At 38.2% G+C, this 27,901-nt stretch overlaps 1 protein-coding gene across 1 annotated transcript; it reads right to left on the reverse strand.

Annotated features, from left to right (window-relative positions):
• Positions 1 to 1,981: 1,981 nt before the first annotated feature.
• Positions 1,982 to 27,333, reverse strand: LOC139148554 (uncharacterized). The gene is made up of 5 exons (XM_070720040.1): positions 27,180 to 27,333; positions 16,349 to 16,392; positions 15,605 to 15,688; positions 12,706 to 12,810; positions 1,982 to 2,143 (listed from the first exon to the last, which is right to left on the reverse strand). Exons 1-5 carry the CDS (start codon positions 27,274 to 27,276, stop codon positions 1,982 to 1,984), a joined length of 492 nt encoding a protein of 163 aa, XP_070576141.1. The 5' UTR covers positions 27,277 to 27,333.
• Between the last annotated feature and the right edge of the window lie 568 nt (positions 27,334 to 27,901).

The following is a 27,901-nucleotide window of genomic DNA, read 5'->3' on the forward strand; positions in this document are numbered from 1 at the left end:
ATGCTTCATGGGACAATTAGATATCATCAGATCAACATTTGTAGCGCGTTTCATTACATTTAATGCTGTAATTTGAGAGTAAAATCACTAATGACAAGGTTCATTCAATATGCAAATGAGCCCTTAATTAGTGTGACACTGTTCAATGTCTCATAGCACGACTAAATATTTATCAGATCAATATCTGTAGCACGTTTCACCAAATTTGGTGCCGTAATTTCAGAGTTATATACCTAATTACAAAGTTTATTAAATATGCAAATGAACCCTTAATTAACTTCACACCACTAAATTCTTTACAACACGGTCAGATATCTGTCGGATCAGTATATGCAGCAGTTTTCATCACATTTGATGCAGTTATTTCGGAGTTATATGACTAATTATAAAACTTCATAAAATATGCAAATGAGCTATTTATTAACTTGACACTGCTCAATGCTTCTCAGTACAATTAGATATCTATCAGATCAACATCTGTAGCAAGTTTCATCAAATTAAATGCTGTAATTTCGGAATAATATCACTAATTACAAAGTTCATTAAATATGCAAATGTACCCTTAATTAACTCCACACAACTAAATGCTTTAAACCACAATTAGATATCTGTCAGATCAGTATCTGCAGCAGATTTCATCACATTTGGTGCAGTTACATCGGAGCAATATGACTTATTACAAAAGTTCATAAAATATGCAAATGAGCTATTTATTAACTTGACACTGCCCAATGCATCAACGTATGCTTGCTAGATATATATTAGATCAATATTTGTTGCACGTATCATCAAGTTTGGTGCAGGAATTTCAGAGTTATGTCACTAATAACAAAAATTCATTAAATATGCAAATGAGCAGATAATTGATGACATTACACTCACAGTATCATCATCATGTTCTGAGATTGTCATCTATGAAAAGTTTCATGAAACTTTGTGCCGTATTTCTTGCTATATGTCTACACTCATTACCGTTTCCATAGGGAAAAAATGATCTTACATAACTTCATTAATATGCAAGCAACACTAACAAAAATCTAATCAGTTCTTGCAAATAGCATATGGTACCTGTGTACCAAATCTGACTTGAATCTGTTCAGGCGTTTTTGAGTTATCGTGTAAACAGAAAGACAGACACACAGACACAGACACACACACACACACACGGACAGACAGACAGACATCGCTATGGCATAAGCCCACGTGTGAACACGTGAGCTAAAAGGCCATTACTACAACATGAATATTTGTTTATAACAGTCACAGCTAATGATCGGGGTAATTATAGCTGTATATTAAGCTACATGCTTTGCTAGTTACTGATGTACGAGTGTGTCGAATGATATTATGAATATTTATTTTACTATCACTACTTTCCAATTATGTGTTGATACTATCTATACATTATTATAAAATACATTTATACATTATTATTTATACATTATTTAACTAGCCAATGTTTGAATACAAAAATAAAAAAAAGTCGGTAAATTCAGATATACTAACATTTGTCATTGTTCAGTCGAATTGTGAAAAAAAAGCTTTCGCCTGGTAGATTCGGCCTGAAAATTTCTTTGAAACTGCCAAGCGATGTAGTACCCTTTATAGGTGGCGACTGGAAAAGAAATAACAATATCAATTACAACAACAAAAACAACAACAACAACAACTACGACGACGATGACGACGACGACAACAACATTAACACAACATTTAAAATCACAAAAACAACAACAACAGCAACAACATCGATAATAATAATAATAATAATAATAATAATAATAATAATTAGGCAATTGATTTAAAAATGTATATTTGATTTGAGTCATTTCAATATCATTATAGTCACCATAGTATAGGTTTTACATCTATCATTATCAAAATAATTCGTCATAGAATACCATATCAACTTCCTTAACACGTCAACGAATGGTTCCCTGAAGCATTTTGATTTCATTCCCAAGTGCCTACAAAGAAAAGTTTATGATCGTATGCTGTAACTTACGAACTCTCCGTATTTGGCGTCATTTCCTTCCTGCCATGAACAGGTTTCGTTGAAGTAAGGGGGCCAGTCAACAACATCATCAACGGTTATTGTTATGTTGTGGTAAGGACATATTGGAGCATCACTGCTATTCGTTTGCTGGATAGTTCAAAAAATACACAAGGGTATTCTTTAGTATCCACAAATTATATTCACATACATTACATAATACACAGACGCACAAACACACACAGAAACATAGTCGCGATCACAGACATTAGCACCGACACAGAAAGAGACACATACACAGAGGCACACAGGCACATAGGCACACACACGTACAGACACACGTACAGACAAACAGATATATATATATATATATATATATATATATATATATATATATATATATTTATACATATATATAACTCTTTCTCTCTCTATATATATATCTATATTATTATTATTATTATTATTATTATATTATGGGCACGATAGAAGTGTCGTTAGGTCGGCTTTTGGCGCTTTTTCCAAAGCTCTTCGGACGTGGCCGTACCAACAACGAGTGGTCTCGACAGGTGCTCGTGTTCGTGGTTGCATAACTAATAAGGTATGCCGTGCTGCAACGACTGCAAAGAGGTTTCGCACTCAGTCAGAGTATGTCAAGGCGACTTAGACCTCTGTCCGCCGTGTGAGAGAAAAAGATTTGGAAAGAACAAACAGCAGTAAGTGATACATCAGGTACAACACCCACTGTTTCATCACGTGTGAATCAATGTAACGGAGTTGTCATTAATGAACTCCTTCGCTTTATTATTGACAAGCTTGCGGTTTTACCCAACGACATCATTATCAAACTTTGTGTGGAGCACTATAACGATGACGAAATTGAGAAAGCCAAGAGAACATTATTTGACTTCGTTGACGAAAGAAAAACAGGAAGGTACAGAAAGCGCCAAGGTCAGCACAAGAAAGCAAATAATGTGCAGGATATTATAAATATGATCCATGAGACGGACCCTGACAATATCCATGCTTTGTCGCCAAAGAATTATCCAAACTACCACCCATAGACATGACTCATGTGGACATCTCAACAATGTTACGGGAAATTCGTACTTTGCGTCAAGATATGATTGCTATGAAAGACATTATGTCACTTGACAACAAAGGGAACCTTCTCGATGAAATTAACACCCTACGTTCAGAGGTCCAGGACCTAAAGATGTTATGTAAGCAATCAAGCAACTCAACTCCATCTGGTGTTCGCAACATACCTATGCAGGGCGACCGTTCTGTTATTGACACTAATAATACAACAACTCCAGAGAAATCAATGGACAATAGCTCTACACCTGTTAACGTTGGTCATTGTGCAACAAGACAGAATCATCACGAACAGAAACAACCTACACAAGGCTTTCCATCTTACGCTGCTGCTGCTGCTACTAAAGGGCATCCACTCTCCTCATTCTCTACTAATGATGATGCATTTACGGTGGTAACTGGAAGACAGCGCAGATCGAAACGATCTAAGCCTTTGATAGGTACTGACTCGAGCACTGGTGATTGCTTGAAGGTCGTCAATACACGTCCCCCTGCATGCATCTTTGTTAGCAGACTACTCCCTACGACAGATAATCAAGCTGTGCAGAACTACATCAGAAACAAAACTGGTATAGAAGGAAAATGTGAAAAGCTTAAAACTAAATTTGACACATATTCTTCGTTTCTTGTCGAAGCACCCCACGACCAGTATACTAAACTACTAGACGCCACTGTTTGGCCCACCGGAGCTCTTGTGAGAAAATTCTATCAATCAAAATCTAAATGACACTTCGCATTGCTTCCTACAATTGCCGTGGCATTAAATCAGCCATTACAGCTGTCCAAAGCCTCTGTGATGACCATGATATTATTGTCTTACAAGAACATTGGCTGTCTAAGAGGGAACTTCCTCTCTTGTCAAACATTAATGAGCAGTTCTATGCTTCCGGCACGACCGCTCTGAACGATGATATTGGAATAAGAATTGGCAGGCCTTATGGCGGTGTAGGTCTGATGTGGAAAAACATCTGGCACAAATTGCTCATCCAAAAGTGTGTTTGTATGACGACGACAGGATTATTGGCTTGTCTCTTCGTTACAACGATAAAAACTGTCTTATACTGTGTGTTTATATGCCCACTGATTGTGCGGACAACTTCCATTTGTATGTGAACTACCTATCCAAAATTGACGACATTATTCAGTCCAGCGAGTGCAATAGCGTATTTGTAATTGGAGATTGGAACGCAGATCCGGAAAAACCGTTCGGCAGAGAGTTAATTTCTTTTTGCTCAGAAAATCAGTATGTCCTCTCAGACTGCGCTCTACTCAACAACCAATTTACATTCATAAGTGATGCTCACAATTCGACGTCATGGCTAGACCACTGTGTGTCAACCACCTCAGCTCATGCCAGTATACAGTCAATTAAAGTTTTGTTAGATTATCTAGCTTCGGACCATTTTCCTTTGTCTCTGAATATTGCTGTAGACAATCTCCCTTCTTTGGACGGTTTAGCATCAGGGTCAGTCACAGCTAGCAAGTCATCGGGTAGTCGCATACAATGGGACCAAGTCAACGAAAATGACATAAATAAATTCAACTGTGTATCTGATACTTTCCTTAATCGAGTTAGTATCCCAACGAATGCATTGTTGTGCCGTGACCTTCAGTGTAACTCGGACCACCACAAAGAATGCATCAACAGTTTTTATTGTGACATCACTAAGGCCCTGTCAGATGCATCAAGAGTTTGCTTTAAAAGTAGAAAAGGGAGGTCTGTGCCCTTGGTTCCCGGATGGAATGATTGTGTAAAGGAAGCCCATGAACACTCCAGGAATGCTTTCAAGCTATGGCTCGAATATGGAAAACCAAAGCACGGTCCAGTTTATAATATTATGAGCAATGCTCGCGCACGATTTAAACATGCACTTCGAATTTGTAGGCGAAACGAGAATGCGGCAAGGGCAAACAGCCTAGCATCGTCCTTGAGCAACAATGATTGTAATAGCTTTTGGAAGAAAGTTCGTACTGTCAACAATACCCCTCCCCTTTCATCAACGGTCTGTGGCTGCTCAGGTCAGGAAAGTATTGCCAACATGTGGAAAGATCATTATGCGTCTCTACTGTCTTCCATGAAAAGTAATTCCCACGAAGAATCGGTTCGATCTTGGATTAACGCGGGTGACTTTTCATGTAGTGACTTTACAATAAGCAGTGCGGATGTTTCAAGATCTATTGATAGTCTTCCGAGTGGTAAAGCTGCCGATGCTGATGACCTCTCCTGTGAACATTACAAATATGCCAGCCAGAGACTTCATGTTATGCTAGCTCTTGCTCTTTCGGGTATGTTGTCGCATGGTTTTTTGCCGGACAATTTTATGAAAACTATCATTGTGCCATTAGTTAAAGACAAAACCGGCGATCTGACTAGCAAAGATAATTATCGACCTATCGCTCTAGCTACTGTATCATCGAAAATTCTTGAATCCGTCATACTTGAACGATTTAAGGCATATCTTACGACAGAAGACTTTCAATTCGGTTTCAAACACGGTCACTCAACTGACTTCTGTATTTATCTGCTTAAAGAATTGATCAATTATTACCATAACTATAACAGCCCCGTCTATGTTTGCTTTTTAGATGCAACAAAAGCGTTCGATCGAGTCAATCATTGGACACTTTTTCGGAAACTTATCGATCGGGGTCTCCCAAGTATGTTGTTCGCATATTACTGGTTTGGTACCGTACGCAACGCTTTTTTAGTTCAATGGGGTGGGGCTTGCTCCTCACTTTTTTCTGTTTACAATGGTGTTCGTCAAGGTGGCATTTTATCCCCATATCTTTTTAACGTGTATATGGACGATTTAAGTGTCCGTTTAAAGTCGTGTTTTAAAGGTTGTAGTATTGGTGGTAAAATAATCAACCACATTATGTATGCTGACGATTTGGCACTTCTTTGTCCGTCAGTTGCAGGTCTGCGTTCACTCGTGTCAATTTGCGAAAGTTATGGTGTTGACCATGACATTGTGTACCATCCTAAAAAATCGAAATGTATTTATTTTATGCCGCGTAAGTGTTCAATTAGAGTCGATCTTCTACCCCTGTTCGTTTGGGTGAGAGATCTCTAAGTATCGTTCACGAACATTTATATTTGGGCTACATTTTCTCTGATTCCTTATGTGACGATAGTGCTATCAGACGTCAGACAAAGAGTTTTATGGTCAAGCAAACACTCTACTGCGGAAATTTCACAGTGCTCTATTGATGTCAAAGCAACTTTGTTCAGAACTTACTGTGTGAATATGTACTGTTCCCAGTTATGGAGTTGTTTCACTAAAAAGTGTTTGAACAATCTTAGAGTTGCGTACAACAACTCCTTCCGTATTCTTATGGGTTACTCACGAGATTGTAGTGCAAGTCACATGTTCGTTCTTAACAGTATTCCATCCTTTGGGGAGCTCAGGCGAAAGTTCATGTATAACTTTTTTGAACGCTTGAAAACAAGTCGCAATGGTCTTATTTTAGCAGTACTTAACTCAGATGCGTATTTTTACTCGCCTGCTTTTAAAGTGTACAGAGATCTACTTTATACTTTTATAGTCTTTTTTCATTGAGCATAATCTTTTTTGTGATGTGTGTAATCTCTGTCCGGTCTTTTATAATCTTTTTTGTCCGTGTTTTTTTTTCTTGTTTTTAACTGATATGGGATGATGTTTTTTTTATCCTGAAATAAAGCTAATAATAATAATAATTATTATTATTATTATTATTATCGTTGTTGTTGTTGTTGTTTATTTTAGATATAATTATCCATATACACAAACAGATAAATAATAAGTAAATGACAGAAAAGGACGGAGTTAAAACATCCAATTGCAGAAGTTGTTCCATAATTTACTTTATGTGAAAATGGGAAAAATTCAGAACTGATGAAATAAGGGGGTTATCAGCGATATGCAGTCTACTGTGAAAACTGACTTTTTTTCTAAACATTTCGTCAAATATTAAAATCGATGAGTTAACAAACAAAAGGCTATTACTTTGCACATGATTAAATGTGAAACCTGTCAATAAATTTACGATAAACCTGATATAAAGCTCACAGAAAACAGTAAACAAGTGGTTTTTAAATGAAAGCGATGCAAATTCAAAATCTCGAATAAGAGCATTGCCTCTCGCATAAAACAGGCGAGTTTGAGCTTGAATGTCATCGCCATCTTTTAGGTCAGAAGTTATAACGTGTCGAAGGTACTTATACACATAAACATAGTTAATATGACATTAAACTGGTCCAATAATCATTTCCATTCAAGGTAATATATTACCAGGTCCATGGTCTATTATTTAAATATATCGGAACTTGTCGCAGCTTCCTTACATTCGGTTGTATTAAAGAGGCACTCCAACTTGGTAACATTTTTAAAACACATTTTTTTAATGCCAACGGTCGATATTTGACGTGGCGACTCTGCGCTGTTCGCGAGATATCGATAAAAACATGTCATTTCCCGAGCGTATTTTTCACATCCCGAAGTTTTACGATCGTTTCTGATTATGACCCGAAGTCTCCCGAAAGTGTGTTGTTGTGCTGATTGACGATATTCTACGCAATTAATTTACCTCCTACTGCGATAACTTTATATACATCATTATAAATGCCTTTACCTCTGGTAATTCTTTTTTAAAACTTCTCCTTAGTTTTGTCGTTTTCATATTCCCAATCAGTTGTATTAAATTTTTAAACAATACCACATAGATATCAATTTTTACGTGTAAAATATAAGTTGCCTCTGATGACTACATTTTGTCGTCTGCCACACAGTTACGCGTGGTTCGATACCACGCGGCGGCCACTATGCACACTATGTATCAACCGCACCTATCTGTGCTAGTCACCTATGCGAATTCTGGTGGAATCAGCAAACTTTGTTTTTCGGGTTTTTTTGCCGAGTCAGTAGGACTAGGCTTTCTCCCATGGGACATGACCGCTCACCGACGAGAGTGGTACTGCTGTGGCGTACAGCAGCGTCAGCGTAGACTCCATAGCTTAGTTGACAATGGCCCAAGTGCCGAACGTTCGATGTTCGGAAGCTGAATTTAGGTGGGCCATCGGAATTCAAACTTTTACTTTTTTGAGGTCGTGTTTTTATCGATATCTCGTGATCCGCGCGCAGTCGCCAAGTCAAATATCGACCGTTGGCATTAAAAAAATGTGTTTTAAAAATGTTACCAAGTGGGAGTGCCTCTTTAACATACATACAGTTTTTTTCTCATTAAAGAGTATTGAGCATTTGTTGCCATAATGAACACAAGCATTTACTAACATTTGCTGCCCGTAAGAACCGGTGGAAAAAATAACAAGGTCATCTGCGTTTATCAGATGATTGATCTTAAAGTCACCAATGAGACAACCATAAGGTAGAGAAGCAAGTGATTTGCTAAGATTATCTAAATAAACAGTGAAGAGTATCGGCGATGTAATGCCTCCCTGTTTAACCCCGTTTATTGAATGGAATGGTTCAGAAAGGCACCCATTCCATCTGATAACAAAGTCCTGATATCTTTAAAGGTACGACAGTAATCTAATCAGATATGGGTGCACGCCTCTACTTGATAGTTTTTCAAATAAGGTAATCAAAGGCTTTAGAGGCGTCCATGAAAGTAGCAAACACAGGCCTGGGTATTATGTTTTTTATAATAGTTGAGAGTCTCTTTCAAGATAAAAATTGACATGTCTGTACTATGATTAGGCTTGAAACCGAACTGATTGTCGCTGGTTAGGAGAGAATACGTACAGCGGTGCAGCCAAACTCTTTCAAGAGTTTTAGATAAAGTTGTCGCAACAGCAATGGGTCGATAATCTGACTTATCACAAATGTCACCTCCCCTGTCTTTAGGAATCGGAACCAAAACAGTGGTCATGAGATGTTTCGGAATGATACCAGAAGCAAAGTGCTAATAAGATGCAAATCTTTGAAGATGCATACTTCAGGTGTTCCGCTGTAATTCCATCAATACCAGAGGGGGCACCTGTTTTAAGATCACTAATTAATTCAGAAATTTCACTTTGATGCACAATCGTGTCTTCAGAGAACTGAATATTGGGGAAGGTAGGTGTACAATCTGTACCAGTATTTGTCAGAATAGTCTCATAGTGGTGCTTCCACATTTTTACAACCTCATCATCACCATGACTACCATCAACAGATGAAGGTGCAGGTGGTTTACATTTACGTTTGGCTATTTCTTTCCAGTAGGCTGTTGAGTTGTTGTCTAAACTTTTGAGCTAAAGCATTTGCACCGTTAAAATTCTCCATTCGTTTGCAATATGCAAGCTGTCGTTAAATGTGCTCTTGATTTGTGCATCAAGTCGAAAAAGGGACCATATTTTGGGGATCCATTATCCTTCCATAAAATAAAATCTGTACGAGCTTTTTCATAATGCTATTTAACTAAATCATTCCACCCTGGAACAACTTGTTTGGGAAAACAAAACCTTTGGGGATTGTCTTGTCAGCAGCTTCTAAAAGTGCACATGTAATGTAATTATAAAAAGTGTCAATGAGGTCATTATGAATACAACAGTATGGATCTTTACATGTTAAGGCCGTTATCGGAATATCGATACGGGACAAAAGATTATCACAAAGTACCTCATAATTTGTTACCTGAGTACTGGACTCTTTGCTCCATAATGTTTTTTGACTACGTGTTTGTCTCGTGTTATTTAAGTCTGGTAACATGGCAATCTTGATCAAAAATAGAACAGGAAAATGGTCAGATGCAATGATGTCACAATGTACACTGACTGACTGCAAGATATTATTCACTGACTTGGTACAAATGATGTGATTCAGCCAGCTACGGGCCATGCAAGAATCACTTAAGTATGTAAATGTGTTAAAAGGTAAACGCTCAACATCAGCAAAGACGAGATTATTATCATTGATAAAGCTGTCTAGGAAAGCATATTCGTTCTGACCTCTATCCCGGTCTGCATTAAAATCGCCGGCCAATAACAGGTGTCTAATCTATCAATTGTCTCCTGTAACGGGCCACGAATTCTTCGAAATTTGTCAACATCAGAGTTCACAGTTGGAAAATACACGTTGAAAATAACTAAATCAGGTTTGTTTTCCATTTGAATAACACCTATGATACGATTTTCAGAATCTACAAGAAAAGGAGAAACGCCGTTCATATTTTTTCGCCAAAGGATACCGACACCTCCATATGGCGCTAACACCTACTGACGTGAAGTCACTATGTAGATTACTGAGAACGTGTAAATTATCGTAGTTCAACCAATACTCCTGAATTAACAAAATATCACAAGACTTAAGAACTGAAGTAAGGGTTTTTCTGGATGAGTTCAAACCCCTAACGTTATAACTGGCAATGTTAGGTATATTCATGAAGAATTGTTAGAAGTAGATGAGCGAACAGCGCCATGGTTTGTCATCATCTTCGATTTTGAGGGATAGTAAGGCCTTACAAGTACCCCGACAAGCCATATTTCAGAACGCAACAGACTTTCGTCATTATTATCGTCAACGTCAATTCTGAAAGACGAGTATGTATCACATTGAGTCTCAAACTTGCAGCCATCATGGAAGATGTCCGGGCCACAGATTTCGTTAATATAACTTTTCAGTTGGTCAACAGATGTAGCGGATGTCAAACGACTGATAAACACACTTCTCGTTTTTGGGTTTTTTCGGCGACTCTGAAATAGTGTGTATTGGTTCAGGAACCTTGAACAAGAAGTTTCGGCTTCCGTTGACGTTCAACATTACGAACAGGATTTCTGTTCTTCTTTACAAAGCAGGGTCTGAAAAAGTTGCAAGGCGTTTTAACAGCACGCATAGATATATGGATGATCTGATTAGTCTAGACAATCCAGACATATCAAATTACTTACATCATATTTACCCTGATGAGTTGGATATCAAAGAAACAACAGAGGGTAGGAACTCTGCTTCATATCTTGATCTGTTCCTATAAGTGGGTACTAATGGGCTACACACTAAGCTGTATGACAAAAGGGATGATTTCGATTTTGAAATCATAAATTATCCCCACTTGTCAAGTAATATTCCATCTGCACCTGCTTATGGTGTGTACATGTCTCAACTTCTCAGGTATTGTAGGGCTTGTGATTCCTACACTGATTTTCAACTGAGACACAGCTCATTGGCATCAAAATTACTGAGACAAGGATACACAACAAAAAGACTCGTTAGGACTTTCAAAAAGTTCTACGGTCGATATGACGACATTGTGGCCAAATATGACACCTCGGTCACACAAAATGATTAACGACAGTATTCCTGGCTTTGACTTATTACAGTGATTTATATCCTGTATCTTTTCATACAATATTTAGACAATTTTGGGACCAATCCTGACGGGTGTAGCATGCTAGCAGGGTACGCTTACCCATTCCGGACACCTGGTACCACCACTAATTATCAGTGGTTCAGGATGGTCCTACTTAAATTTGTAAATCACAATTGTCCCATGGACCTGGTAATATATTACCTTGAATGGAGATGATTATTGGACCAGTTTAATGTCATATTGCCAAACCCAGGTGGATATGTCTGCTGGTGGATTTCAGTCCCCGAGCATATCAACAGCCTGGTATTCAATAATCTATAAACAACATGAATAATACTAGTAATTTGAATACCGGTTTGGGTCCAGACCGGATCGACAAAACTACCCCTGATGGGCTATTGAGGGCGAATGGTTCGTCAGGCAGACTGTGCCCACGGATTATATTAAAAGATGTCCTTAAAGGGAATTTTGAATGTGACTGCTCTGTGTCGCCATGTCACACAAGGAATTGTAAAACATGAGCAATTTTAATAACTGACACTATAATACAGAGCAACTTATCTAAAAAGACATACCACACTAAGGCTTTTGAAGACCTTTCTTGCCAGACCAAAAATGTCATTTATGGCATTGACTGTACTTTGTGTGGGTTGATATATGTCGGAGAGACTGGAGAAAAACTATCTAAGAGAATGTGCGGCCATAGGTCAGGTATAAATAATAACCTGTACATGTTTGTACATCTTTGTACAATAATTACATATTAAAACAGACACTAGCACCGACACAGAAACAGACACATACACAGAGGCACACAGACACAGAGGCACACACACGTACAGACACACGTACAGTTTGACAGACAGACAGATATGTACATATACATATATATAATATATAACTTTCTCTCTATATAACTTTCTCTCTATATATATATATATATATATATATATATATATATATATATATATATATATATATATATATATATATATATATATATATATTTGTACAATAATTACATATTAAAATTACGATGCATTAAATACGCGGGCACATTAAAGAGCAGTCCTTTCAATTTCGGCAGCTCTTCTACTTAAATCAAATGACATCTTGTTGAACAAAAGAGTTTGTTTACCTGCCAGTAACATTCTTTGACAAATAATAGTCTGAAATCTATTTGAAGACATTCACTTGTACATGTGTTGTTGCGAGGCACTTCTGTTTGGCCAATTCCAATTATGCCTTACTCAAATAGCCAAGGATACTGTTGTGCAAAAGGCATTCAGTGGTTTCGAGTATTGAGGGACTTGTCTACAAAGGCTTACCCCTTTTATATGTAACATTAAGCTGTAGAAGTTGCGGACCTTGTAGTCGAGATGTCTCGCCAGGAACAGAGTGCCATCATTATTGTGAAATCCAAATCGTTCTTCCTAGAACATGGAAATACACGATCCATATTACCAGCAATGAGCAGAAAATATTTATTTGAAATAAAACCTGCAATCAGCGTTGATGGGGTCGCATCTAACTATAGAGAGTATAAATTTCAATCAATAAATCAAAATGCTGGCAGCATACTAAAATGCCTTCACACTGCATAAAAACCCTATAATACTTACTGTATTAACAGGGATTATGCCTGCATCTTAGCTGAAGAGTGCATATACAGATGAATACAGTCAAGAATCCATTTTTTGTATTAAGCAAGCCTGTATTCATGTGGATTCATGTGAATTCACGTGTATTATACTATAATACAGGCAACTCATTAATGTGAATTTATCTGAATTATTGGGTTTTCATGCAGTGCCTTCAGGTGTTTCCCTCGAAGCAAAAAAAGTAAATGCCACAACTATTAAAGTTAAGACTGAGTAGCTGTAATATCTGACGTTAAATGAAAGGTCATCTGAAGATTTTGTAGATATTTTTTTATTACATACTGGTCTATACTGAACAAGAACCAAACCCTAGCCCTACCTGTTAGCCTAGAATATGGTAAGATTGTCATTCAAGAGACAGCCTCAATGAGGTGATCCATGCCGCTTACATGTAACACCAGGCTGCAACGGTGATCAGGGCAGTTACAGTTTCAGTAACTTAGATACCATTAAGTAAGTCAGAGATTATCCAGGGTCATTCAACAACTTTGAAATGAATCTTTTTTTTCCTGGTTCACATCTAGTAAAGTCCAGTCCTCCTGTATGTAAATACCTATTTAGTTAGGTTCAACACAATCAATTTCACGTGAAATGATTGTTAAGTTTTTAAGAAAATGATTTTTGATGAATTTTACGTTCGAATGGTATTTTATGGTTATTGTATAATTTTGCTAATGGCATTGCAGCTTCACAACCCCGCTATCGATTGAAACACCTATCGCAAACTTAACCTACTGAAGATTTTGAACACTATTTTATTTTATCGTAGATTTTTCAGAAATGTCAGTACAGATGCTTACCCAATGACCAACTCAAGCATCTCTCTCTTTTGCCAGTGCTCACACTACATCCCAATGTACGTTGGTTCTCAAGACGACTGTTTTCGATTCCATTCAATCGGTATCGTAGGTTTTGCACAAATGACAATATATCAGCCAAACGGTGCGACCAGTTGGAATGCGTTAATTGCAAAATTTTAAGCACTCAAACTTGTGTTTATCCAAGAGAGAGTTTGGTTCAAACAACCTGCTTGTTCTGAAGAACATTTTTGAAGATATTTCATGGTTGCTGAAGGTTTGGTGCAAATACCAGTATAGCCAATAAACGGCTTTACTGACTGAAATGTATTATGCAAGTCATGCAAGCAATGAAATATATGATGATATGAGCAAAACTTAAGTTCGAATGTCCTGCGTGTTCGCTAGAAGAAACTTTTGAATACTACGGTTGCATTTCATGGCAATTATAGGTATGGGAGGAAAGGTAATAATATAACCTGCAAACTACGAGACCAATTCTACCGTATTTTGAAAACATGTAAATGCTCGGATAATATTAAACATGATATCACCTTAAAAGTTCGGTTCAAATGACTAGCTTGTTTTGGAGGCTTTTGAGTTATACTTGAATTTAAAACATATCCAATAGTGCGGCAAGAGACGTGCGATGGCTTGCCATCCATGTGCAAACTTTTAAGAGCATGCACTGTGGATAATAATTCATCATGAGCTTTTCGGAAGATCCAATATGACGGCCAGGTCACATAACTATTCATTATGTCCAGGTAAGATGCCCGATTATTCAAAGTTTCAGAAGCTTACACCATGTGGTTTTACGGCTGAAGGCTGACAAAGAAACGGTGGAAGAAACAAAGAAGGGGTAGAAAAACCTCGACCAGTAAAACCACAGACGAATAGAGAAACAGACTAGCAACGGGTATTGTTCAAGGCGTAAAGTAGTTAAGTAACCCATCCATGTTCGCCTCGCCTAAGCTAGCTCCCGCCCCTCTTTTCCGAAGAGTGCCGACCATGCATCCGTCGGTGATATCGGATTTTCGCCAATTGTTAAGCAAAAATATGTTCGGCAAAGTTTTTGTTGTTTTTGTCGTGTGATGCTGAGCGGAATTGGCGTGCTGGCAAAAACGGGAGTGTTTTGAGCTTCAGGAAAGTGAGTTTTACCATTTTAAAAATTCCTCTCATTTTTTATGAATATATAATGAGTTTGTTTAAACCAAATTTGAAAGTCTTTTATCTATACTGTCTGGTTTTACTCAATGATTTACGGTCAGTCATACCGCCTTTTACAAGTTTGTCAAGGAAGGACATGTTTATGAAACTGCTAGCGTGTTATGTTTTGATTGGCGTGAAGCAGTGTTTCTGCCCTGAGAGCTCACAAAGTAACTATGGTTGCTACGCGACTGGCAGCACGATGCCATCTTGTCATATTTTTCGCATAATCTTGTGCAATTATCAACCACAAACAAAGTCTCCAAAATGTTAAATACCTTTGAAGCTCATTTTAATATGAAAAGGCCATAGTCTACCTAGACGACCATGAACAAAAGGCATGCCGCGTTGCTAGTCTGTTTTTGCTATTTTTCTGTGGTTAAACCACTAAGGGGTCCACACCATGTGGGCCTCTAAGATCACGAGTGATATAATCGTTAAACCTTTCTTTTTGCTGGAAACTATTTAATTTTATAGAAACACCTTGAAATATTATACTACACAATATATAAAATTTGCAAGCGATGAAAATGTTGCTATTTCATCGATTCATTACGTACCATGTTGTCTCCTGTCAGTATTAATTCTGTTTTTCCGTCTTCTTCTACGGGAAATGTATGTAAAATACTTCCGATATCCTTATTCTGATATATATGAAATTAAACCATGTAAGATATTACAGAAGAGTAAAAATTCGTGTTTATATAATATAACAGAAGAAATAAGAAGTGTGTCATTGATTCTGAGATAGAGCTATATGCAAATGAAACGGAAACATTATTTGGAAGCTGGTCAGATTACATTGTGATTCTGTTTAAATGAAGGATTGCTTTGCAATTATTTTGGTCTAGTTTCTTTGCCAAGTTATAAAGTTGAATTCGGAGGCAACTAAAAACCATAGTCTCTTTCCTCTTCTCACTGCATGTGTTTTAGGAAGAGGTTCTCACAGGAAATACAGTAAGCAAGAACTTCAAGCTACCTTTCTACAGTATTGGTATATCAGTGTGGCACAGATTTTAACGATGTTTTCTATAGGTAGCTCTTCATTTACGTATGACACAGATTAGTGACGGAATAATGGAGAATAATACAGACTGTCATATTGTCGAAAACGTTTCTAAAAGTAATATATCAAACATATTTCATTTAGACGTTTCCAGACAAAAAATAATGATGGAATTTCCTTGTACAAAGCGGACGTTGGCTGAGCCAATGATGTGTCCATCCAAGCGAGTCATGAGAATCATATTTTATAGTATATGATAAATGTCCACGAATAGATGGATAAACAAGAGTTGTCTTACCTCAGGAACATTCACGTTTACAGGTTCGCAACTGCTACTTCTCCCTGAAATCAATGAGTTGACGAAGATAAAAAACGTTGTATTTCAATATTTTGGCTCGTAATTTCCACGTCGAGTGCAAAAGTTATGTAACAATAATATAATATGTACGTTAAGGGCACAGATATAGTTAATTTGCTTCTCCGTTTTCAGTAATTTTTTATTTTTGTACCCGCCAAGTAGTGTTCCCCCCAAGGGTTTGAGTGAAAGCACAACTTAGGCTTTGGTGCTCGAAGGATACGACGACCTGGAGGCAGCCATGTTGCGTCTTCTGTATATATGCTAATTTATCGAGTTACATAAATCAAGTCGTGTGGAAGAAAACTTGTCATTTTGCTGCATTATAGCCGTTGCGATAGTGAGCCTTTTAGTGGCAGCTTAACGCTAAGGTTTGTCATTCTTGCTGTTTCTGTTGAGCAGTGCACTCGTCTTAGTGTGCATCCTATATTTCCTGTCGTTTCTTTTCATACCAACAGTACCGATCCGAAGTCTCATTTGTTTTCAATATTCTGATCGGTTGTTCCTTTTCCGAATATCAACAAAGGAGAAGCAACATCGGACATTCATGAGAAGTCCCAAGTACAAAAGACACAACATGAGATCGACCCTATTCCTGCCACCATCAATCAAACGCAAGGAACTATTGGGGCAGTTGGTGGCATCCGCAAGTAAATTAGGGAGCCTTCAGTAATCATAGAGTGGTGGGCTGGGGGAATTTGGCGCACACCTGTACTGTAAAATGTGACCCCCTCCCTACAGTTCGCTTGTCTAAAATGTGACCCTCGCCCCTGTCCGACATTCTAAACTTGACTTCCCCCCCAACCACTGCAATATTCTCCCTAGGAATGACTCAAACAATATCGACGAATTTACATAAAAATTGGTTTAATTGTTATGTAATTTAGGGACAAATTACGGAGGGGGCTAGTGTTGTTGGAGGGACAGTCGCAATTTATCAAGCAAGCATTTTAGAAGAGATATGGTCTTTCATTCCATTAAGGGAGGGTTCTGTATACATGGCAGTCTATGATTAAACTGTGAATAATTTTTTCTAATTATTCAAAACTAGGTAAATCTGTGCAGTTGTGTACACTTGATTATTGGTATTAATGTTCCTGATTAGACTAGAGTGGTTTCAAGTACATGGTTGTGCAAGAAATTTGATTTTCCGACTTTCACGGAAACGTTGATTCACTGTACATGGCAGTCTGTGGGAGAAATATGCACAAATTTTCCAATATAAAACTAATATCTTTGCATTATGTTCATTTGATAATTGATATACACTTTTCCACCTGATGCATATGTTTTTGTTTCTTGTTTTTTTATCAGTTTTAAACAGGAACTTTCCCTCTCATTACGGGAAGGCTCCATTAACTTAGGAATACCCCACTTCCATAGAGGATCAATTTCACAGACCTGCCTTTACTACAATGGCACTACAATAGCACCAGCTGGATGAGATAAACATAACAACGGAACATTAACACCTTGGGGATTTAAAGTCTTCTGTTTGTCACCAGAGTTGCTCAGGCAAGGACTCGGGTTTCAGGTACCATGAAAGTTAATGCAGATGTCCCCTAATGATAAAAGCCGAATTATCGTAAATCTATGCAAATTTAAAAAAGCCACGCTACTGATCGGACGTGCCGTGTTTTGTCCCAGAATCCAATAATTTTGCCATGTTTCAGGCTTTAATTGTCATTGAATCTTGCATATGATGTCTGTAAATATGTTGCCACTACACTTGAGTCGAAAATAAACTGAATAATCGTTCCGTCTTTTGTCAAAGAACGCATATGTTTCAAAATGTGTTCCCTGTACGACTATTTGACCCCTCTTTGAATATGTCACAAAAGTGCCCGATCATGATTACTCAAATTTATCATAAGTTCAAAGCGATGCTCTGAGAATTAAAAAGCTCCCGCCCAGTATATGTAAATAGTTGCATCATCAAGTAATCCTCCTATTGTGCGCCCACGGTCCTGTAACTTCCCGTTTAAGGTAGCACGCTACCATTCTATGTAGAAGAGCGCCTTTTTTGTCCAGAAGATGTACATATTCCTTTTAGACTACCTAACCTGGTGAGCATGAATAACAGGACAAAATGGCAAAAAATCATGCTAGTGACCTTATATTTCTTTCAGAAGTTTTTATGAATCAAAAGAACCTAAATTATGTTTTTGCACTGAAAAATCGACAGTTATTTTTATTTTGAAAGATTAACAATTGTAGCTCTGACATAATATCAGTAAGCTAGAGGGTCAAATCTCAGGTCTAACAAAATTCACCTTTTTTCATCACTTTTTGCCGTTTAGTTAAAAAATTTGCGTGGTGACCCCAACTTGTTTTGCTTCTAAATCAAAGAACACTTTCTGTTTGATATATATTACTGTACTTTTTAAAATTTTGAAAATTATTTTGTGCATTTATATGAAGTTTATTTTTTTAAAAAAGACTAATTTTACAGTTAAATGATAAATTTAGGGTCTAATATTTAATTTTTAAGACAAGACATCACAAATTTTAGTTGATTGTCCTAATTCAGCTGTCCTGGCGATGCAAAAATGTGGTATGCACACTGGGATCTGTTAATTGTTTGCGATAAAGTAAATATTCTGCTGGTAAGTGCAAATTTCGCAAAATGGGAGATTTAGTGGTTTTCTGTCAATTTTGGCATGTGTTTTTTCAAAAATTTTGCATGGGTACCCCATATTTTTTTCCATATCTTTGCAATGTACCCATAAAGATTATTTCAGAAAAGTCAACTTCAAGAATGTCCTAACATTTTTGGAATGGAGCGTACCTCCTTAAGTGTTCAAGGTGTTTAACGTAGGATAGCACTTCATCTTCTTTGCTTAATTGTGAAACCTGTGAATAATGTATATTTGTTTGAGAGAATCGGTGTATTCCGTTGGTAATTTCCTATTCAGGAAATATCACACAGACAATCAAAGCTTTGGCCATACTATCAGCTTCTGTCAAAAGTGACTCTCCTCCAAGATACATAAAAAATGACCCTCCTCCTTGGACAGTTTTCTAAAGGGTGACCCTCCCCGGCCCACCTCCTGTAATTTCTGAAGGCTCCCTAACATGTAAGCCAACCTCACGCAGCGAGCGAGCAGAAGAGTTCAGAAACACTTAAGTTCAGTTACTACCAAGGTTAGCGACATTTCTAGTAAAATTGGAAATGTAATGAGAATGGTACAAGGGACAAGTGTACACAGCCATGAAAGGAAAGATGGTGCAAAACATGAGCGGCGAGGGAAAACATTAACCTATTTTAGACAGGAAGAACATTTACAGGAGTTTGTGGAACAGCCTTTGACGGTTGATTCAACCAGTTCCTTAGAGGATGACACCGAAGTACCAGTGATAGTTCAGACAGTGGGCATAGAGCTATCAATATTAAGGGAAGGGCAGGCAACACGTCTTCTGTGACCATCTCAAAAGGTAAACAAATCAAGAGTGGCGCCAAAGGAAAATTAACCTACAGATAGAGTAAAGAAATGTATGCCTTGGCCTCACGAGTTTCTCTGAGATCCAATCCCAACAAGTCAGATGCATTGAGCTATGACGATATGACTCCAGCACACTTGGCTTCTGGCGAGCTGGAACACATATTGAGCATGAAACTTGATTCTGAGTCAGTAGTTCATAGAATGTGTCATTTACCGAAGACAGTGACTGGTACTCAGTTGTACCCATGGAAAAGAGTCTTCAAATATCTTTTGATTATTTTGCAATATTTGGTGCAGACTTTGCTGGATTGGGGAGATAGTTTTGACAATGTTCATACAAGATTGATTCGAAACCCAGCCCCATCCCGCAGTGCAGCTCAATCCAGTGGTAAACTCAAGAAATCACGTCGTTTAATATACCGCTTAGCTTTTTAAAGTCACAAATGTAACCAGGCCAAAGACCTCATGGTGGATTGCACTTTAGAAAAACATGTGTGTTCCGCCTGCTTGCGATATAGGCAGCAGGACAAGTGGCACGCCTTCGATGATTGCCCGTAAAATGATAGAGAGTACAGAGAACAAAACCAAACAAAAGTTGCTATCAGACAGAGATAGTCCGTTTTGAGGGGTCTGGATTGTTTTCTTTCATCTGAATGGCAAGTTTTTCAGTGTCGTTTACCACGTGGTTCTTCTTCCAACCTCAGTAGGATAGATTGTTTACTGCCCTCAAGTTCTGTTTCCTCAAACAGTGGACACAACATTCATTCAGGGTTTTCTGATTTCACTTTTTGTCCTGTTACCTTTGGTAACGCAGTCACAGATGACCTGCACTCATGTAATCAACTTTCTGATTTTTATGTCAGTTACGGTCAGTAATTTTGAACGGCAGTTGGTTTATTAGCAGCCAGCTAGCCATAGTACTAATCACAGTCATGTCAGTTGCGTGCAGCCTGTCACTGTAAATTGGCAGCAGTATTTCAGAACACGCATTTAATTTCAGTTCTAACTTTTCTTTCCTTTCACTGCAACATGCTTTGAATCATGACACATACGCTTTCAGTCTCCTCAGTTCCTAACAAAGTCTCAGTCGAGCGTCCTACAGTTATGGACCTAAGTTTTCCAAGACGCACCTCTGTTAATTCAGATATTCCGGCAGATACATTTGTAGATCGGCATTTTCATCTCCGTTATCCAAACATAGAGTAACTATGTTCTTTGATCAAAGATTTGGACCCAGTGTGTCATCTGCTTGAGCTTGACCTGTGTAGGGCTTATAGGCAGCTGCCAGTAGACCCATTGCACTCGACTTTCACTAAATGTGCGGATGTCTGTTTATTGATCTAGGACTATACAGTTTGGGCTTCGCTCAACAGCGCTTGCATGCTAAGCTACCACTAGCGCCATCATTTTAATGTACAGCGAGCTTGGTTTTCGAGCAGTCAATTTTTAGATTACTTTTGCGGAGTGAAAAAACCAATCCCACCCACAAAGAGCATTTCTTGCCTTGAATTTTATTCTCATGCAGCAAATTAGTTGTAGAAGAAGTCATAGCTAAAACTGTTCACCTACTATACATGTCTGTCCTTCATAGATATTCAAGTTGACAAGGTAAGCATGACGCTAGAAGTGATAGAGGATAGATTGCCTGAATTTGTAGATTTATTGAAAAGTTGGTTACCAAGGAAAACAGCCACTGAGCGTGAACTACAGGTGCTTATAGGCAAATTGTCTTTTGTATAGGGCTGGTCTACTCCAACAGTGTTTTCTGCGTCGATGCGTCTATTACAGCATGCGGGGAATTGCTGGAACACAGTATTTTCTCACTCCTTTCCCAGACTGTATTTTAAGGCAACAACATCCACTTACACTGCCTCGAGATGCTTTCATTAGTTGTCACAGCGCGTTTTTTGGGGGGTTCACAGCTTGCATGGCCAGCGCATATTACTGTTCAGTGACAATATTAGTACAGTTCAAGTATTGAACTCTGGTACAGTTAGAGATCCTTTTATTATGTCTGCTTCACATGAGCTTTGGTTGGTCGCAGCAACGAATGGGTTTGAATTAAAGGCAGAGCACAGCGCGTTTTGGGGGGTCACAGCTTGCATGGCCAGCGCATATTACTGTACAGTGACAGTATTAGTACAGTTCAAGTATTGAACTCTGGTACAGTAAGAGATCCTTTTATTATGTCTGCTGCACATGAGCTTTGGTTGGTCGCAGCAACGAATGGGTTTGAATTAAAGGCAGAGCACCTACCTGCAGGGTTCTAGTAACCAAATTGCGGATTGTTTGTCCCGTTGGCATTTAGCCAGCACATACAGTACAATATTTTCGAGGTGAATCTACACTACAAATCTACACTTAAGGACCTTTCATCGTTCATTGACTTTCCAACGCAATATAGTTGGTCAATCACTCTGGCAAAATTTCAAACTGGCCGAAAAGGTGCGGGAAGGGATTGAGTATTGATAAAGAGAAAGACCAGCACACGCAGGTGCTATTTGAATTGGCCAAAGGACCTATAATATCAAATAAATAAAATTACAAAAACTACTTGAGTACAAAAATTAACTCCACATGAAAATAACTAAAGCGTTATGTGACTCAGCGATGACAGGGATGTACTCACAACTCAGAACTATTCAAAGGGCAACAGTCTGTTTGTCTTGGAATATCAGCAATATTGGCGAGTACCTTAGCAAAGGGAGACTGGCTTGTAGACTGCTGCACAGTACAATAAATTACCAACAATCTCTTCGATTTTTATCCTTGAAAGTTTCTTTTCTTATAACTTTTTCAGTTTTGTATGCAAGCAATAATGTGCAGCATCAGAATAATTGATAAATAATATCAAGTAAAAGTACGGTTAGAAATTTCAGTGAAAGTTTCCAAATAACCATTAAACAACCATGGAAATCACGTTCTGTAGGTCCTACAAATGCCATACTTTTTAGGTAGCAAGTTACGACGAACTGAAGGGTCATTGTCTGAGAAAACTTTGAATGCAAATTTCTTTTGTCATTTCCATTGGAAATAATCAATATCCTTTTGTTTCAAAAAACAGGTGCGACTAGTCTCCCCAGTGGAAAATTTTACAAAAATGCTATCTCCTCTCTCGATCTTGCATTATTTTACAAACCATTTAAAATGAGAATTGAGAAGAATGGTTTCCTTAAAAGTACGGTTTCAGAATTTTTACAACTAGTCTATGAATTCGTCTACACATGGGAGACCTGGTAGACTTCTCTGGGGAATCTCTGAGGATACAAATCGCAATGAATTATGGGAAATCTACAGTACTGTGTGCTGAGCGCTGCATGAACATTCCAGTGGAATTCTGGCGTGTTTCATTCCTTGTAACATCAATGTCAGGTTTATGTGCGGAAAACTGGCTGGTCCAATACAGTGTTCTCTTCCAGTTGTTACTTGGCTAGGCTGAGCAGCAGGGTGACTCTTCAGCTGGAGTAGATAGGAGTGCCCCTAAATCAACGAACACTGTGTTTTATACCTCCGACACCATGTGCACACACATCACAGGGCAATAATTGATAACCAAAGTGTACACATCCTAAAATGCAAATGTCGATGGAGTAGAACCACCTGTCATCGGCATAAATTATCTCTGAGTACAACACAATCCTCGCTGAGTACAACCACCTGTCATTTATACATTAAAACAACTTGACCTCCGGCTCACTTACAAGCTTAGCAAAATCAATATTTTAATCAGTACAGAAATTGGCAACACAAAAGAATCATCTCTTGACAGTAGTTTGGTGCGCCAATTTGACAGGCTTCTTCACATTTCTCAAGAAGTCTAATGTAGTTCCTCTAGTCGCTCTTGCAATCACAATCGTCAACATTGTAGGCAAGACATTGTGGTCAGTGATGAATTAGTCACGATTGCAGTGCGTTGGTCCTAAACGATGCTGTGTCAGCGGGAAGAGCACACATTCCTTATTCTGCTTCCGGCCAAACCCGGTAGCCAACTTGTCCAAGTTTCGGCATTGAAACGCATTGTGTATCTCATTCCTGCTGATGGGTGTATGCCAGCGTCTATTTTTCCCAAGAACGGGGAAAATTGACTTTCAGCCGCTCTTAAAGTGGAGCTGCACGTCCCAAAAACGTTTTTTCAAAAGAATATTTCTCAGCTAAGATCGCAAGGAAACCCCTCCTACTATATATTTTCAAAAAGCAGAGAGTCCTAAGTTTAGTATGGAAGCAATAGTTTACTCCAAGGATGAAGGGGGTGCATTTAGAGGATAAAAATCCTCAGTTTCGGTATAAATGATACACATTAATGTAAGTCAACAACTTGATACTGTTTTCTGAAGGTCATATTTCACTTGAAACAAGAGTACATATGTATTGCATTATCTATCCTCATTCTAAAATGGCATGAGTTGAAAGATTGACACTCGAAAAAGTGATTAAAATTATGATTAGAAAAATTAAATTGCCTCTTGTTCAAAATATAAGAACTTTATTGCCAAACAAAGCATATATATAGCATTCAAAGAACATGATGTGAAAATTTCAGAAAATTCGACGTCATTGGCGTTAAATTCTTTGGAGATCTGCAAATAGGTGATTTGCATACATTTGCATAAATTAGCACTTGTTTATCACACAACTTAGGTCTGGTTGACAGGCTTAAAAGTGAATCCAATCAATATTTTGATCTTCGGTTAACAAATTTATTAAAACTAAATGAATACGGCTAGTTTTCAGTCGGGTTCGAACCCACAACATACGGCATCAGTCGCCTAGCGGAGAGGCCACAGAGAGAACCGCTCGGCTAAATCTCCACTCCCAAAAAAGAGTAGTTCAATAGCCGGCTAAGTTGTTACATTTTTCTGACTGAGACCGCTCCACAGGTTGTAGAGTTCTTGAAGCACTCACGCACGCATGCTCACTATCACACATCGCACATACAAACTTTATCGAAGCGAAGAAACGAATTTCATCGCTTAAGCGGGCGAACGATAACCTCTGGGACAATTCTGTCCACCAGCAGAGCTACCAACCCAGAGTAGAAAATACAGCTAGTTTTCAGTCGGGTTCGAACCCACAACATACGGCATCCGTCGCCTAGCGGAGAGGCCACAGAGAGAACCGCTCGGCTAAATCTCCACTCCCAAAAAAAGAGTGGTTCAATAGCCGGCTAAGTTGTTACATTTTGCTGACTGAGACCGTTCCACACGTTGTAGAGTTCGTGAAGCACTCACGCACGCATGCTCACTATCTACATATTTGCAAAGAAAAGATTTTGAGAAAAATATGCTATTTTAGGTGCAGCGCCTCCTTAACAAATTAGTGGAGGGTGTAGGGAAAGACAAATACCTCTATTCAGATCACGCTTTACGTAGAGCTACCCTAGCTAACGCTGCAGGAGTTCCCACCGATCTAATCATCTTGCATTGCTATTGACGTTCAGGGTCTTTCGAGAGGTAAATCAAGATACCTTTGGCCACTGAATTATCAGTGTCACAGAGTATTGCTAATGTGACTAGGCAGCAGTAATTTACTTACTTTGCTTAGCAAGACTCTCCAATTGCTGAGGCGAACACATGACGAGCTATTTGTATTATTATAGACACAGGGTCAGTCTCTCCAGTCGCAAAATTTTGGATTGGCTTCTTGCGTTGTTATGCATTTCAGTAGCAATTTGATGTGTTTACCAGGTTCTTACACCAGTCAAATACATCAGTGGCACAGTTTATGCCTGCCACATTGTGTTTGTAAAAAGGTAATTCATCAGTTAGCTTCTTATTTCATTTCGCTTCTGACTAAATATGTTTCTGACTAAATATATATATTCTCAGTACAATAATAAATGAAGGTATAAGTAAATAAATAAATATCATAATACAGACTGAAGAAGTGACATTTTAGTGATGCATTATCATGCAAAAATAACAACAACCGCTCAATGGAAAAGTGATTTTGTCCACATTTTGCGGGGATCAGAAACGAAATACATGCATTATAATTAGCTTTCCAACATCCTTACACTAAGGGCACACTTTTGCTGGCTTCTTGTGTTTTTCATGCCGGCATTTTACTTGCTATAGTGTGGTGAGTTTACTCAACTGCATCCTATGTTTGAGCAGCTTTGTCCGTCGTCCAGCATTGAACAAACTCAGTGGTTTATTTGCTAACTTTTTACAGTTTTCTCCATGCTTATTTAAAGGCTTAGATGTCATTTCTTTTCTCTTACAACGTTTCAAGTTTGGCATTTCTACTTGTTTGCTTAACAGCCTATTTTTACCATTTGCATTTTTCACCTGTCAAGTGTTACATTTTGCCTTGGATTTTGACTGCTCAGCATGACAAAGCCTTTCTTTAAATACCCTATCAATTAATGCTTCCCTTTTTCTTTCTTTTCTATTTACTTACTATTTATTAATATATTAATTATTTATTTATTTATTCAACTCTCTGGCGGTATGTTTTTCTGTGAAGTCTTAATAAAATACTTCCTTATCTATCACCCGAGAGTTTTCTTCTCCTATATGTTTGTAAAAAGCTTGGTGGATGTAATTTGCATAAATTGTCATTTTGGTTTATTATACGCCTTGCCATAGTAAACCCTCTAGTGGATGCTGTAGCTAGCTCTAAGGTTTGCCATTCTGCCTGTTTCCATTGAGCAGTGCGCTCAGCTTAGTGTGCATCCTATTTTTTCTTTCTCCCACCTCTTCAATTATTTTTGCTGGATGTCAAGTATTTCATTATATATGCGAAATTTACTTTGAGCGACTGCATAAGTTTGTATTATCGGAATTTCCCTTTTCTCATCCTGTAGTGGCTTGCATTTTCGTTTGTCACGGCTGTTTTCCTTGTTTATTAATTGAGTCTTAAAAAGAAAAATTTCTTTATTTACCAACAGACAGTTGCCTCCTGCAATATGTTTGTAAAACAGTGATCGATGTAATTTTGTCACAACGTACCCTGAACGCTTACGCATACCCTGTGTTGGTAGCAACTACGCCGCCAACGAGCGCTAAAACTCAAAACGCGGAAGTAAAATCGGCACTGAGATCGCAAATTTTGCCCCTAGTTTTGATGGTTATCGTTACCAAAACGAATACCGATCGAAATGATTGAAACTAAATACGTGCGCAAAACATGAAATTCCACTGCAAAGTAGTCGGAGATACTGAAAAAATAGCGCGCAAATAATCCTTGGCGGGAATATTGCCAGAAGTCGTATGGGCAATTGGGTATGTACATTCTGCACTAATATTTTTCTACATTCCTATTTCCTGGTGTGAGGTCTACGTTATTGACAGTACTATACGGGACAAATGATCTTAATAGGACATTCCTACCTGTTTCTGCGCTGAGATTGCCCCCGTTTGCACTGCAGGAGTGATCATACTGAATACACCGCAACATCATCATACCAAAAATAAGTAGGATCATCATACCAACTTTTCCTCATACAGAAACTGGCCTGCTTGGGAGTATAACACATGCACTAATACTACTGTTCTCGATGTTTATCTACGAATTTTAGATCAGCCCAATTTTTGACACCTTTCACGAAGCGTGTAATGTGATTGGATAAAATGGCTGTTCTGAGCATTACCCCTAGGCCTTTGTTCTGGTCAGACATCCTGTTGCCTATAGTTGTTCTAAACTACAAAAAGCTGTTACACTACAACTACAAAGTTTTGTCTGAGACGCCATGCCGAGTTCCTTCTCAGTGGGTTGTAACATAGGGGAGATGCTACAGTACAGCAAACAATACACCAATTTTATAACATACATTAGAACTGAACATTTATCTACATTGAAACGTTGCTGTACAGTATGGGGCAGTCGAAAAATCCGAACTTTGGTCACATATTTTTTTTACCGTGATGTGACGCAACAAATGACTTAATCGCCACGACAATAGAGAGAAGGCGTCGGGGATGTGTGTGTGTGTGTGTGGGGGGGGGGGCTAGAACTGCAACAAATCGACATCAAATTGCGCAAGTAGATGATGATCATATTAGTACAGTAAAGATAAAAAATACAAAAAAAGAAACTAAATACCATAGTGTCG

This window comes from Ptychodera flava, chromosome 13 (assembly GCF_041260155.1).
Source record: "Ptychodera flava strain L36383 chromosome 13, AS_Pfla_20210202, whole genome shotgun sequence".
Lineage (NCBI taxonomy): Eukaryota > Metazoa > Hemichordata > Enteropneusta > Ptychoderidae > Ptychodera > Ptychodera flava.

Excerpts from the sequence above, each read along its gene's own strand:
- LOC139148554 (XM_070720040.1), bottom strand. The coding sequence starts at position 27,276 with ATGATGATCCTACTTATTTTTGGTATGATGATGTTGCGGTGTATTCAG. Across the intron at positions 12,811-15,604 it reads TACTGACAGGAGACAACATG|GAAGAACGATTTGGATTTCA; the intron begins GTACGTAATGAA and ends TCCATGTTCTAG. Across the intron at positions 2,144-12,705 it reads TAATGTTACATATAAAAGGG|CAAACGAATAGCAGTGATGC; the intron begins GTAAGCCTTTGT and ends TGAACTATCCAG.